Source organism: Apus apus, chromosome 7, assembly GCF_020740795.1.
Source record: "Apus apus isolate bApuApu2 chromosome 7, bApuApu2.pri.cur, whole genome shotgun sequence".
Classification (NCBI taxonomy): domain Eukaryota; kingdom Metazoa; phylum Chordata; class Aves; order Apodiformes; family Apodidae; genus Apus; species Apus apus.
In genome coordinates, this window is record NC_067288.1 from 20577938 (window position 1) to 20591442 (window position 13505).

The 13505-nt window shown below is 48.7% G+C and overlaps 1 protein-coding gene across 14 annotated transcripts in view; it reads left to right on the top strand.

The window, feature by feature from the left end:
• Positions 1-13505, top strand: part of PTPRF (protein tyrosine phosphatase receptor type F) — a 382606-nt gene that overhangs the window by 310761 nt on the left and 58340 nt on the right. For 9 of the 14 annotated variants that reach the window (XM_051624854.1, XM_051624859.1, XM_051624865.1 and 6 more), the window contains 5 exons: positions 659-1240; positions 1752-1885; positions 2842-2986; positions 7752-8057; positions 10967-11160. In XM_051624854.1, the coding sequence (XP_051480814.1) occupies positions 659-1240; positions 1752-1885; positions 2842-2986; positions 7752-8057; positions 10967-11160 (1361 nt within the window). The remainder of the gene's footprint in view (positions 1-658; positions 1241-1751; positions 1886-2841; positions 2987-7751; positions 8058-10966; positions 11161-13505) is intronic. The other 5 variants (XM_051624863.1, XM_051624866.1, XM_051624867.1 and 2 more) reach the window with 1 other exon arrangement.

A 13505-nucleotide genomic window follows, 5' to 3' on the forward strand; every position in this document is an offset into this window, starting at 1 on the left:
GCATCCTCATTAACACTTCAGAGATGTCAGTGTTACAGAGTTCTTGTGTAACGGTTTATTGTCTGGTTGCAGTTTGACACACCACCCAGTGAAAGAGTGGATGTGAAAGTTGGTAATTTTTCTGGCTGTATCCCTCCTGCATGTACTGTGATACTTACAAGGCATTCCCCCATCAACCCATCTAACAGCACTCTTCATGAACTGTCCCTATGGCCTAAGATGCTGTCTCTATGGACGCAGGAGCATAGCTCCAGATTACCTGTAGTGCTCCAATTGCTTTACTGTATCCATTTGTAAATCAGCTGAACACTTGGCTTCTGGGCCCAGCTCAGCCCAGCAAGCACCTTCCTTCTGCCAGCTGAACCCCCATGGCAGAAACATTCCTGCATCCCTGTTGAATTACCTTTATTTAGCCTGCTGCTGGTAAGTGCGTCAAGCACGTCTAATAACATGATTGCTCTGTTTATCCTTCCATTAAGAGCCACTTCAAACAATATATGGTAATATAAAAATGCATGTTCTGGAGTATGAAATGATTTCTGCCTTTTAAAGAAGAATGTTAATGGGAGGTGGCAGCTCTGTTTTTATCCCCATGCACATTGCAGGGTTTGAGCTGACTGAATTATTTAAATCACACCTCTCTGCCTTCCAATTGCAGCACTGCCAAAACCTCCAACAGAGCCATTAGTGACTGAAACGACAGCTACCAGCGTGACCCTCACCTGGGATTCGGGCAACTCTGACCCTATTTCATACTACGTCATCCAGTACAAGCCCAAATCCTCAGAGGGTCAGTTCCAGGAGGTAGATGGTGTGGCAACAACCCGCTATAGCATAGGTGGGCTCAGCCCCTTCTCAGAATATGAGTTCCGAGTCATCGCAGTCAATAACATTGGCAGGGGTCCCCCCAGTGAGCTGGTCGAGGCCCGGACAGGAGAGCAAGCTCCTTCAAGTCCGCCCCTCAAAGTCCAGGCACGGATGCTGAGTGCCAGCACCATGTTGGTCCAGTGGGAACAGCCAGAGGAGCCAAATGGACAGATCAGAGGGTACCGTGTTTATTATACCACCGACCCGCATCTGCCTTTGAGCATGTGGCAGAAACACAACACCGATGACAGCCACCTCACCACCGTGGGGAGCCTCATCACTGGGACCACGTACAGCATTCGTGTCCTGGCCTTTACTTCGGTGGGCGACGGTCCCCCCTCGGACATCATCCAGGTCAAAACGCAGCAAGGAGGTACGTATGGAGTTGAAGTGCTGCAGCTCAGTGTCCACCCCAGTAGTGTGCAGCTCACCTGTGTGTCTTGATCTGCACCAGGCATCGCAGCTGCACTTGGTGCTCAAGTGGTTGCATGGCACAGTGGCATCCCCATCAAAGTGAAACTGTCAGGTTTTCCTGGGGAATTGGTATCAATCTCTGTAGAAGTTACACAGCCCACAGTTTTCTCTGAGATACAATGCCCAAAAAATGTGACATGAAGTCCTGGGTATGGACCTATGTAACTGTACTGGGCTCTTCTGGGGTGTGAGTACACATGTGTAAGGAAGGAGCTGTGATGCCATCAGGGGCTGGAAGTGAGCGTGATTCCCTTAAGTCACGTGTCTGGGTCCCAGAGGTGCTTGCTTGTTGCCTGGGTTGTTCCAACAGGAAAGCATTGGCGAAAGGGAAGAAGGGAGGGTCCAGAAGGAACAAAAGAAGATTTTCCCTGCATCTGCCTCCTGGCACTAACCATGTGTTTGGTCCCCAGTTCCTGCCCAGCCAGCTGACTTCCAGGCAGAAGCAGAGTCTGATACCCGTATCCTGTTGACATGGCTGCCTGCCTCACAGGAACGCATTACCAAATATGAGCTGCTGTTCTGGGAAGGGGAGGATGGCACTCAGGTGAGAATCCTACCTCTGTGTCAGCAGCACTTGGGGCCAAACATCACAATTCAACAGCTTGGGAAAGGTGTCTGCTTGAGCTGAGATGGCAATGGGACTGTTTTTTCCTACGTTTCCTGTGTCTCATGGGTGTATGATAAGTATGGCAATCTCTGTCTGTCTTCTGTGTAAATTACCTCAGCAGTGCTTGTTGATGCCCAACAAAGTAGCTAGTGACTGGTTTGGGACTGGGAAGTCTCCAGAATACCATGACACCATCCCTGAAGCAGCCTTACTGCCAGTCCCTCTAAGCAGTTGTGCAGGTCTTCCAGGTGGGTCTGAAATGTGTCTGCACCTTCAGGACTGGTTACACTTAAGGAGCAGATTGAGGGTGACCTAGAGAGCCTTTCTACACTTACTGTGAGGTCCCTAAAGAAATCCAGCTCTAAATATATCAAAACTAGTGCTGGCAGCACACACAGTGAGGACTGTGCCGTGGCAGCATCACAGTGTCCCCTGGTTCTTTCCTCCTCCTGTGTTTGTAGTGGCATGAGAGCTGCCAGAAATAAGTGCCCTCCAGGTGAAGTGGCAGCAAAACAAGTCCTTTACCAGGACTGTTTAGGTGTATTATGCTGAATATCCCAGGCAGACACAGTCTGTTGGAAGGAAACAAACTGTGCAGCTTGACCCAGCATTCCCACAAAGTCGTTGGGTAGTGAGTTTGGTCTAGACACCAGGCAGTGTAACATGGCTTTCAAAGAGGTCTGCTTCCCTGCAGAGTTCTTGTATTTCACCCAGGAAGCTCCATGTCTTGGAGTCCTGCAGAACTGCAGCTGGTTTGGCAGCATGGCTGTGACTTTCTGTGGGGCCACAGTGGGTGATGGGGCTCCCAATCCCTTTGGCGCTGGAAGCTGAGTGCCAGCTTTTCTGTATTCTCCAACTACACTGAGTAATTTTTGTTTCCCTTTATTTGCCAGCAAAAGGTGGAGTTTGACCCAACCTCCTCGTATGCTGTGGAAGGTCTGAAACCAGACACGCTGTATAAGTTCCGTCTGGGTGCCCGCTCAGAGCTGGGAGTTGGAGTCTACACCCCCACAATCGAAGCCAGAACTGCCCAATCCAGTAAGTGTCTGACACTGTGCACTACTGAAGGCAAAACAGAAGCAGTCCAGTTCCCATTGCCTGGGCACAGAGTAGCTCGATGCCTCTGCCCGTGTGGGTCTGCAGGGATGCTAGCATGCAGTTTGCTGAAGGGTGGCATGGGGAAAGTCAACTGGGGTTTTGGATCAGGGCTGTTTGGCAGAGGGGGTGCACCCAAGTGGTAAGTTTTTTTCTTCCTGTCCCTTTGAGCATGCTGTCTTTCCCTAAGGGTGGATTCATAAAAACTGATGGAGGAGTGAAAAAGGCTGGGAAATTGCTTTGGAGAGATTGATTTGAATGGGTTTGTGCATCTCTATGAATTCACTCCCATGTAGACATGCTGTCTGGACAGGCTGCATATGGGTGTTTGGCTTTAAATGTGACTATCTGGACTTTTCACCCCTTCACTCCCCATTCCAGCTGCCTTGCTTTCGCAGGCATCCATCCCTGGTCTGTACACTTGATTCCAAGGTGAGGCATCCTTTGCAGCCAGATGTGCCTGCAGCTGTCAGGCAGCTGGAGGAGTCAGTCTGGGAAAGTGGCTGTTTGCCTGGGTTGTGTGAGCAAGTGAGACTCCTACTTCTGGGACTGCAGCACTAGGAGAAACCAGAACAAGCTGCAACTGAGTTAATAGAGTGTCTAGATAATGAGGTGACCCAAGCAATATCACTTTCATCCTCATTCTGCCCTGTGTGATCACAGAGCAGGAGTTCGCATAGCTCTGATTGGCAGCTCAAAGTGCTGTGCATAAGCAGATTAGGGCTATCAAAGGGCCCTGCGATAAGCTCGTTTTCACTAACGATTTTTGGGCTTGCCATTATGCAAAGAGCATTAAAAGGGGGGAAAAAGACGTTTCCTTTAGTACCGTCTGTCTGGGATTTGCTAGCTATGTGGGGTGAGCAGTTGGCAAAGGCAGCCAGCCTTCCCTGCAGGGAGGGCGACAGCATGCACAGCAGCTGAGAGCCTGAGATGGCCATTAGAAAGGGAGCTCAGGCAGGGAAGAGCAGCTCTGCTCACTATTGGAGCGACCTTCTCTTTGAAGAAAGCTCAGCTTGATTAACATACCAATTGCAGGGATTCCTCCACCTTGTTAAGTGAACTAATGGTGTCTTAGTGCTGTACATTAGAGAGATATGAAAATGGAGAGAGCATTCTCTCCATTCAGAGCATGCAGTTTAAGTGTCTGAACACTGAGAACAAATTCTGAGTGTGGGGATTTGTATACCTATTTTATATAGCTTTTGTATTTATAGGCAAAGGTTGAAGCAACTGTCCTGCCACGTAATCCCATCAGTTGATGCTCTTATCCTTGAACACACTTACTGGCCCCTTCTTGAGATGATTTCTGATCACACTTTATTCTATGAGAAAAGTCTTTGGCAGTTACTACTGGGCTATTCAGTGAGGGTGACAAACTACCTGCTGAACAGTCCCAAGGTAGAGTGGATTTTTGGGTATTAGGGGTCTCAAAGTCAAGTAGGTCTTTCAGAAAGCTGTGCTTTAGGTTGGCAGAAGTTGTGTGCATAATACACAAAACTTCCAGGCAGAAATTCCTTGGTCTGCACTTAGCAGCACCTCACTTTAGGTGGTTGGACCCATCCCCTTTGGCCTTAGAATTTACTAATCTGAAAAGAGTGTTGCTCATGGCTTAAAGTTGGTCTCTTTCCTACGCTCTTGCATCTAGTTGCCCTGAGAAAGGCTGTTAGATATTGGAGGTTGACATGTTCAGGTGGGACACAAACTGCAGGAGCAGTCAAACACCTGCTATTCCTGGCCCTGACAAAACAGTCAAAGGTAAGGCAGGAGGCACATCATCACTAACAGGCTGGAGAAGGACACCTGTATTGTTGCTGATGGGCTTTTTTTGTAGCAGCCCTCCTCAGGAATGGTAGGGATGCTTGTCCAGGAAGGCCAGAGGGATGCCCCTTTGAACTCTTCCAGCAGCACAGTTCAGACCCCTTCTGGACTGCCTTTCCTGCTAAGCTGCTTGCTTAGTTGCTGGGCACCCTGCAAAAAGTACAAGTGATGCTGCTTTGAGGCCTGAGGAGCATGGGGGAGGTTTCCAGGAGCCTGCAGTGCCTCAGGCAAGCAATGTGATGCAGGAGAAGAGCATCAGCTGTGCACCCATCAGACCTCAACATTAAAATGCTGTTCTCACTTGAAATAGGAGGGTGGGTCTTGAGGCTGCCTTTTCCCTAGCTTAAGGAGTAGGTGGGCTGGATGTGTGCACAGGGCTGCTGTAAGCCAGCAGGGGAGGCTGATGTGAGTACCCTGGAGGCAGCAGAGGTTTGCATAGTGTGGATGTGGGGACATTTGTGTGTGGGTACATGCAGGGCACCAAGTCTGCTCTTTGCTGACCCCAGGAAGGACACTTCACTCCTTGTGCATTTTAAGTTTATCCTACTCATGTTATCAAGTTTTATTTTGCTTCCTTTAAGTGTTAATCTGAGTTTTTGCCTTGCAAATCATGTGTGTGACTCTTACCCAGTCAACAGCCAATGTTTGACCTGCCAACAATACCAGCCAGAGCTGCCCTTGGAGGAGGAGCTCACTGCTGCACCCCAAAGCATGCTGTGGAGGTCCAAAGCCAGAGCAAGTCTCCTCTGTGACAGGCCTCTTTGCAGACAGTGGCAAAGGAAAAGCTTTCCAAGCTCCTTATGTCTCACCTGTCCCCTCTGAGGGATGCCACCAGGCCCTGTGTCTACTTTGTACCCTCCTTGAATTCACTTTTGGTGTTGCTTTGGTGCTATATCTTCGTACTTACTGTCTTCCCTGCCACTTCTCTGCTGATTAACCCAGAGAGCATGAGAATTCATTTTCTACCCCTGCTTCCTTCCAGTGTACCAGAGAGCAGGGCCAAGGCCACTCTGCCTCCCTTACATAAGCAACTGTTTGCTTCCATGTGTTGCTTTGAGCTTTGACTTCTCTTTCCTCCAGTTTAGCTGCCATAGCAGTAGCCTGACTCTGCTCAGGCATCATCTCTTCCAGCTCCATCACTGCCCACTCTTCCTCCATCTTTCCTCTGTCCAGGCACCCCAGTCCAGGCATCAGGGGTGGGCCCTGCTCCCTAAGTACAGAACTGGGCACTGAGGGCAGCCTGTGACTGCATCTGCAAGCAAGTGGGCCTTGTTCCCAGTAAGCAGAGGTCACCAGGGGCATTGGGAGGTTCTGCTGTCCCCAGCTTTCCCAGATCTTCTCCCACTGCCAACTTGTGCCCAGTATATCCAAGGCATAATTGCTGGGTGCTTTAATTATGAGTTCCCTGCTGCCATCTGGACTAATGAAGGTAGTGTTCACGTTGCACAGGCAGGTTTGTCTCTGTGCCCAAGAAGGCTGGCTCTGGTGCACTGATGGCTCCAAGGACTGCAGCATGGGGAAGGGCACCAGTCTCTTTTCAGGCATTTCTGAGTGCAGTGATGAATGGCAGCAGCCTTTCACCTGCTGTGGCAAAGCAAGATACCTTGAACTCCATTATTGCTTGACCAGACAGCTTCCCAGCCTCAGAGCTGCTCTGCACTTTTTTTCAGTGATGGTGCCCTGCCCTCTCTGTTTAGGGGTGTTGCTTTCTTCTGTGCAAGCACCCTGAGATGCACCCATATCCCTTGTTGTTCCCCTGACCAGGTGAGCTCTCTTCCTTCTCCTGGCTTCCAACCTTGTCTTCTGTGCAAGCATGGTGTCTGCAGCATCCCTAGACAGTGAGGCCAAATGAGAGGGGGCTGCTGCTGCCATGCTGCCAAGACCCTGTTGAAACAGGACAGCAGTTCAGCAAGGCTGGAGAAGGAAATGAACAAGGCAGGTGTCCTAGAGATGCTCTGCTTTATCCAGGTTGTCTCTCTTTCCCCATCCCCTGGGCTTGTTTCACTGCTCTTACCCAGCCATGCTGTGTGGAGGGAACTGCTCACCCTTATGAGAAGCATCCATTGCCCAGATCCCATTCCTCCTGCTACAGCCAGTTAACATTGCTGCGGCTTAAAAGCTAAAGCAATCTGCATGTGTCCACCCTGGGAGGGAACAAGACCTGCCTACCTTCCCCTGTGCAGTTCCATATGTCAGAAAGCTACTGAAGCAGGTAGCCAGTTTGGCAGGCATGAAGCAGTCAGTCCCAGGTGCTAGGCACACATGCAGAGCAGCACAACCATGTTATCTCCTGTTTCCACATGGTGCCAGGCTCCCACCTGGGCCAGGGTGCTGCTCACACCTGATGGTTGTGATTTCAAACCCTGCCTGGACACACTCCAGCCAACCTCAGCAACATGTTTTCTCTGCCCTCTTTTGTTTCCTCCACTTGTCTAGGAATGGGTTTTTGCAAGCCTTCATACAATCAGTCTGGTGTGTGAGCTTCCCCTTCTGCCACTTTTGCCTTCTGTAGCTTCCTACCTCTTCTGGTTTCCATCTGCTTCAGATCTTCACTGAAAGCATCTTTCATCTCCCTCCCAGTCTCTCTACCCCCCATCCCTTACTATCATTTGTTGTGTTTGGTAAAGTGAGCATCCAGAACTGCTTTAGGAAGAAGTGTTCTCTGATGCAGAGCAGCACTTCTGTTTCCATGCTGCTCCTCAGGCTATCAAATACAAATTGCCCCTAGTACCATCTTTGATGATCTGCAAAGGATTGTCCAGGAGACTACTGGCTGAATTTCCATGTGTATGTTCAGTGCTCAGTTGACTGGGTAAAAGTTCCCTGTGCATTTTGGTTTGTCCTTCCACTCATTTCCCTTCATCTCCCCACTTCATTTATTTATCCCCAGCCCCCTCTGCCCCACCCCAAGAAGTCGAGTGTATAAGCACCAGCTCCACTACCATCCGGGTAAGTTGGGTGCCACCGCCTGCCCAAAGCCGCAATGGGGTCATCACCCAGTACTCCATTGCATACCAGGCAGTGGAAGGAGATGACAACACCAAGCATGTGGTGGATGGCATTGGACGGGAGCACTCCAGCTGGGAGATCAAGGACCTGGAGAAATGGACCGAGTACAAGGTGTGGGTACGGGCTCACACCGATGTGGGGCCAGGACCGGAGAGCATCCCTGTGCTCGTGCGCACTGACGAGGATGGTAGGTGTCACTGAACAGCTCCTTCAGCTACCACCTTGGGGTGACCAGGACTCTCCTAGCGAGTTGCTGGAAAAGGGGGGAAAGGGAGTGGGGATATTGGCCTAGGAGTGCTTTTCAAGTAGAACCAGAAGCTTTCTTGGTCAGCTGCTCCAGGGAGTAGGTCTCCACGGTTGCCCTGGAGTCGGGTAGGGGAATTGCTCTGCTGGCCCTTGTTCTGATACTATGGTTGCCTCCAGACTGTGGATCCAAATGTCCTGGCATGGTTCCAGAAGGGTCCTCTGTGTTAGTATTGCTTTCTGCTTGCATGGGAGGCATTATACTGCTTTGCTATTTTTGGGTTTCTAGTGTTTGGTAGTGGTGGTGGTTTCCAGTTTACTGAAGGTAACATGAGTTCTCTCAGCCAAAGGCTTCTTTCACGTTAAGAGATTAGGACTTAAAGTTTACTTGTTGATCTGAAATCCAGCAAACTAAAGAAAGGGAAAATAAATCCATTTGAAACTTGTAGGTATTGCAGGAAAGCTGCTTCTTGGCCCAGCTTCCAGGCAAGCCACAGCTTATATAAATCTGCTCTTCCACTCAAGAGTCGGAATATCACACGTACAGAACACTTTACTGGTTACAACAGCTTTAAAGAGAAATTGCTTTGTATTAGCAGGGCTGTCAGTTATGTCATCGTGACTTAAACCATTTCCTTTCAAAGTGCCAGAGCTCAGGGTGACAGTAGGAGCTTCCGTGGCTTCATGCTGACCCCAGAAGCTGCAGATTTAATGGGAAAAGAAAGAGATGCAGCATCCAGGAAAAGAGAGGATGATCTCTGCATTGCCCAGTCAGCATAGCAAATTGAAACCGGACATGTTACAGTTTCCCTAAATGGGCTGCCACTGTCCCCCACATCTCCGTGGCTCTGGAACTGGCGTCTGGGAATGCTCACTGACTGCATTCCCGGGCTGGCAAACATCTGTGTGTGTCCTGCTGCTTGTATTGTTTGCTTCAGTTCTCATTCAGCATAGTTGTAGCCCAGGGGAAGCTGCTATCCCAGAAATGTCTGGACAAGTTCTCTCAGTTTGTTTTGGGGCATTGTGGTTGGACATTCCAGCTCAGCTGTCAGGAGTGATTTCATATCCCTCTAACATGCTGATGTTTAGTGGATACCCATGACGAAGGAATGCGAAATGCTAAACTGTGATCTGAAAATAAATCAGACTTTTCCTTTTTGGGTCTCAGACGCAGCACATAGTCCTCAGAATGGGGTAGGATACCATTTCCTGAAACAGTGTGGTCTGTTCACATTCATATCTTTTCATGTCCTTGCAACATCCCCATATAATGTCCTGCCAAGGCCTCCCACCTTCTCTTGCCAGCAGAGCTTGACACAGCTTCTGTCTGGTTCTCAGGGAGGATCTTTTTTTTTGCTTGGACTCCCAACTGTGGGTGTGGGCAGGTGTCTTGCTAGGGCAGGAGAGCCCTGTGGCTTCTGCAAGGTCACTGCACTAAGTGAATTGTGGATTACAGTGTAGGCTGCTCCAGCCAGAAGGTGGTAACCATTCAAGCACAGCCCCCTCTATTCCCATACCTTGAGCTGGCCTCATGGTGCTAAAGTGCTCCATTCCTCCTTTCTCTATTTTATTTAATTATCTACAATTAAGAAGGACATCTGGGGAAAATAATTAATTGTCCCGCATCTTAAAAACTGTGCTTTCCTGCTGGGTAGCTGTTTCTTCCCATCTAGTTGGTTGAAATAGCAATATTCATTATGTCTGCTTGTCAGCTATCCATCCCTAAGTATCTAATACTGATTCTTTATTGCTCTGTTGAGAATTGGGGTGTATGGGGTTCCAAACCACTGGATTTTCCCAGGCATTGGAGGGCAGAAGGGTCCTTCAGTAGAGGTGCTGGGATGAAGCCCAGATCCTTTACTTGGGTACCAGCCACTCACATAGCAGGAGTATCCTCTGCAGGGAGTGCACACCACTCCTTCCAGCTGCTTCAGCTGGAAGGAGCTTTCCAGGAGCAACCGAGGAGCTAATTTTTTAGCATTGACATTTTTGTCACAGTCAATGCAAGAGCAAAAAGTAATAAGGAGGTAATTTTTCCAAATGGTAAATAGGGTATAAATACATTTTTAAACGGGCCTCACCTTGCAAGAAAATTGGTATTTTCTGGGCAGTGTAATTTTTCATTTTATTATCAAAAAGCATTCAGCTAGCCGTGCATGAAATGCAGTCCCCAGAGCTGTCACAATCCCCACAGGCCCCTTTATCTGGCTGAGTTCAGTGACTGCTGTCTCTGAGCTCTGGGTTATTGTTTTAGGATGGTGCTTTTCCCCCTCATTAACCTCTTGCTGTCACAGAGGAATAGCATGTGTGCACTCTGGCTGGTGGCAGGTACCAGGGCTCCCTGCAAGGCAGGCTCAGCACCCATTCATGCTACCTGGGGCTCTATGACGGTGTTTGGATGTACACAGAGGGATCTGAAAGGAGCTGTTGTGACAGGCAGGTTGCAAGGAAGGCTTCAAAACCTCTGCTGCAGGGCAGCCTGAGCTGCAGGTGGTTACCGTATTCTTTGTATTCTGCCAGAATCTTGCATTCTTCCTTGCTCCTCTACTGCTGGAAATGAGGGATAGATGGACCTTAAGTCTGATCCAGCACAGTGGCTTTGTTAGGGGTGCTCCTGCCTATCACAGTTGTGCTCTTTCCTACTAAGAGAAGCAAAAGTGCTTGGATGCTGGCAAAGGGTCAGGGATAAGGTCATGCTGGAAAACTGCAGCATGACCTCCCAGATGGGTACAGGGAACTTGTGCCAGCAAGGACGTCCTTGCAATGAGGTAGAGAGAAGGTAGCAAACGATTGAGAGGTAGCTGACAGCAGTTGTGTGGTACCTGCTAACTGTCTGTCCTGTGTGTGTTACAGTGCCCAGCGCCCCACCGCGAAAGGTGGAGGTAGAGTCTGTGAATTCAACTGCCATCCGGGTGAGCTGGAAGCTGCCCATCTCCAACAAGCAGCACGGGCAGATCCGTGGGTACCAGGTTACGTACGTGAAGCTGGAGAACAACGAGCCCCGAGGTCAGCCAGTGATCAAGGACGTCATGCTGTCAGAAGCACAGGTACAGTGTGGGGATCATGGGCTGGTGGGCACAGCACCTTCCCTCTCTGCAGAGGGCCAGGCTGGCTGGATCCAAGTATTTCTTGGCCTCCTAATGTGACCCCACAGTACAGGACTAAGCCATGCCTCAGCAAGGCAAACAGTTTCTCTCTCAACTGAGACTTAAAAATGGGTAAAAAGTTTAATGAGGAGACAATTGCTGTAGGAAGGATGATGTATTGGATGATGCTCCTCTTTTACCCCCTCTCCAACGTGTACCTGTTTCTGCCTGTCACATCCTGTGCAGACTCCAGCTGGAGCAAATCATAATTTTGCCAGTCAGGTTATAAACTGTCAGAGAGTTTTAAATGAGCCTCGAGTCTGCTTCTTTTGTGCTGCTGACTATGTTCAGGTTGAAACTTCTCTTTTGGCAGAGACCACGGGGTGCTGCCTGCTTCTGGGGTGTGGGAGCAGCTCTGCACTGTTGTGTGGGCACAGTGTGCCAGGCAGGACAGCCCCTCTTTAGGTCAGCAGAGTCTCCATTGACTTGACTTTGCATTGCCTCTTGAAAATGGACCAGAGGTGAAGCCAGCTGAGTCTGGGAAAGGCTAGAGGAGAAAAAATAAAATCGAGGTGCCTGCCCACATTGCCTGTAAATGACTTTGCCCTCTGTGATCCCTGTACAACAGTTGCTCATATTTATGTGATCTCCTGGATACCTCACCAGCTGTGAGCTGAGGCCCTGTTCCCAGACAGTGCTGCAGGCACGGTTATGCACTTTACTCAGCCCACCAATGCAAAGTTGTCTCTTTCCCTGGGTCCCAGGAAGTTTTGGTGCCTTGTCTGTGATGAAATACAACTCTTCTTTGGAGCGAGGGTCCTTCGACCTGGATGACCCATGCTGTTCTGAACAAAGATAATCGTATAAATGAAGTACAGGATCTGCTGCTGTTGGAAGCGACGAGTGATCGATTCAGAGCTGGCTTGCTTGAATGATGCCCAATATAAATACTGGAGAGCTGCAACGATTAATTGATCTGTCTCATGAACGCAGCTGTGAATCATTTATATGTTTGTCAGTGGGGAGTGCAGTGCACAGGGGTGGCTTAACTCCCCATTCATATTCTGAAGGATAAAACTCAGTAATAATGTGGAAGGGGAAAACTTTAAAGAAAGAAAATGCTTTGAGGGTCTTTGCAGTGTTGTCTGGGGCACATTTCTGTTTATGTTTCAGATGTTGCTTCATTTTAATCATTCGAAATGCTGCTTACTGCCCTTTACTTATTCCAGGAGGATATAATCTTCTGGGTTGTGTGAACAATTGATGCTGTGTTGTTCAGCGAGAGTTTAAAGTTATGGGTTTGTCCCAAGCGTAGGTGGGCAAAGTTGGTGATGTTGTTCTTCTTGGTGTTTTCAAATATTTTATGCTTGCCCAGCCAGTTCTGCTTTCACTCCTTACTCATACATTTCAGAGAGAGAAACCCAGTGCTAATGTGCAGGAATGAGGATGCCAGAGCCAGAAATTTTCTAAGGAGTGCTGGGTTTTGCATTATTTTGAATGCGTGCATCGAGGAGGCAACTTGTAGTTTCCTGGCCTGTCAGACCACTCACCAGTGTTTCATACTTGGTGAATTTATGTGAGAACTTCTTCGTTGCTGTAATTATTTTCTTCTGGTGTGTATGGTGCTGAGCTCTTCTGTAATTTCTGGATAGAAGTGAATGCCAAAAGATAGTTGCAGAGAAGTGACTACTCTGAAGGAGCCATGTCACTCTTGGGATAAAATAATGATGACCCTGCAGGGAAGAGTTTTCACTGACTTGGCAGAAGAGATCTTTATTTCCCCAAAGAGTGAGAAGCCAGGCATGACCTGAGCTTGTGATGAAATGCAACTGCTCCAGAAGCTGAAGAACCCTTTAAGAGCTGCCATCTTTCAGTACAGCAGTGCGTGTCTTTGCAAACAGCCAGATCAAACTTTAACGAGTAGTCTTGAAAGAGTTACTTTCTATGGAAGAAAGCAAAAAAAATCACTGGATGAAGATGGCCAGAATATAGCCACAGTTCAGTACCCACAAACATTCATAAACATTAATACCATTGCACAAGGAGAGAATTAACCTGATTGAGTATCTGGGGTCAGAGAAGAAATTCTCTGGACATGTAGGCAGAGCCCCTCCTCCTGCTGAGCCAGGCTGACTGCTGATTTTGAGTAGGTATGTACCACATAATCTGCTCCCTGCAGATGGTATGAAGACACTGGTATTAAAGCTGACTCATGATTTTTCTTGATTGAAGATGAGAAGTAGAGAGAGAGAGTAAACAAACATGAAAGGAAAAAGGAAAGGGAATGGAGATGTTAGCTATGCAGA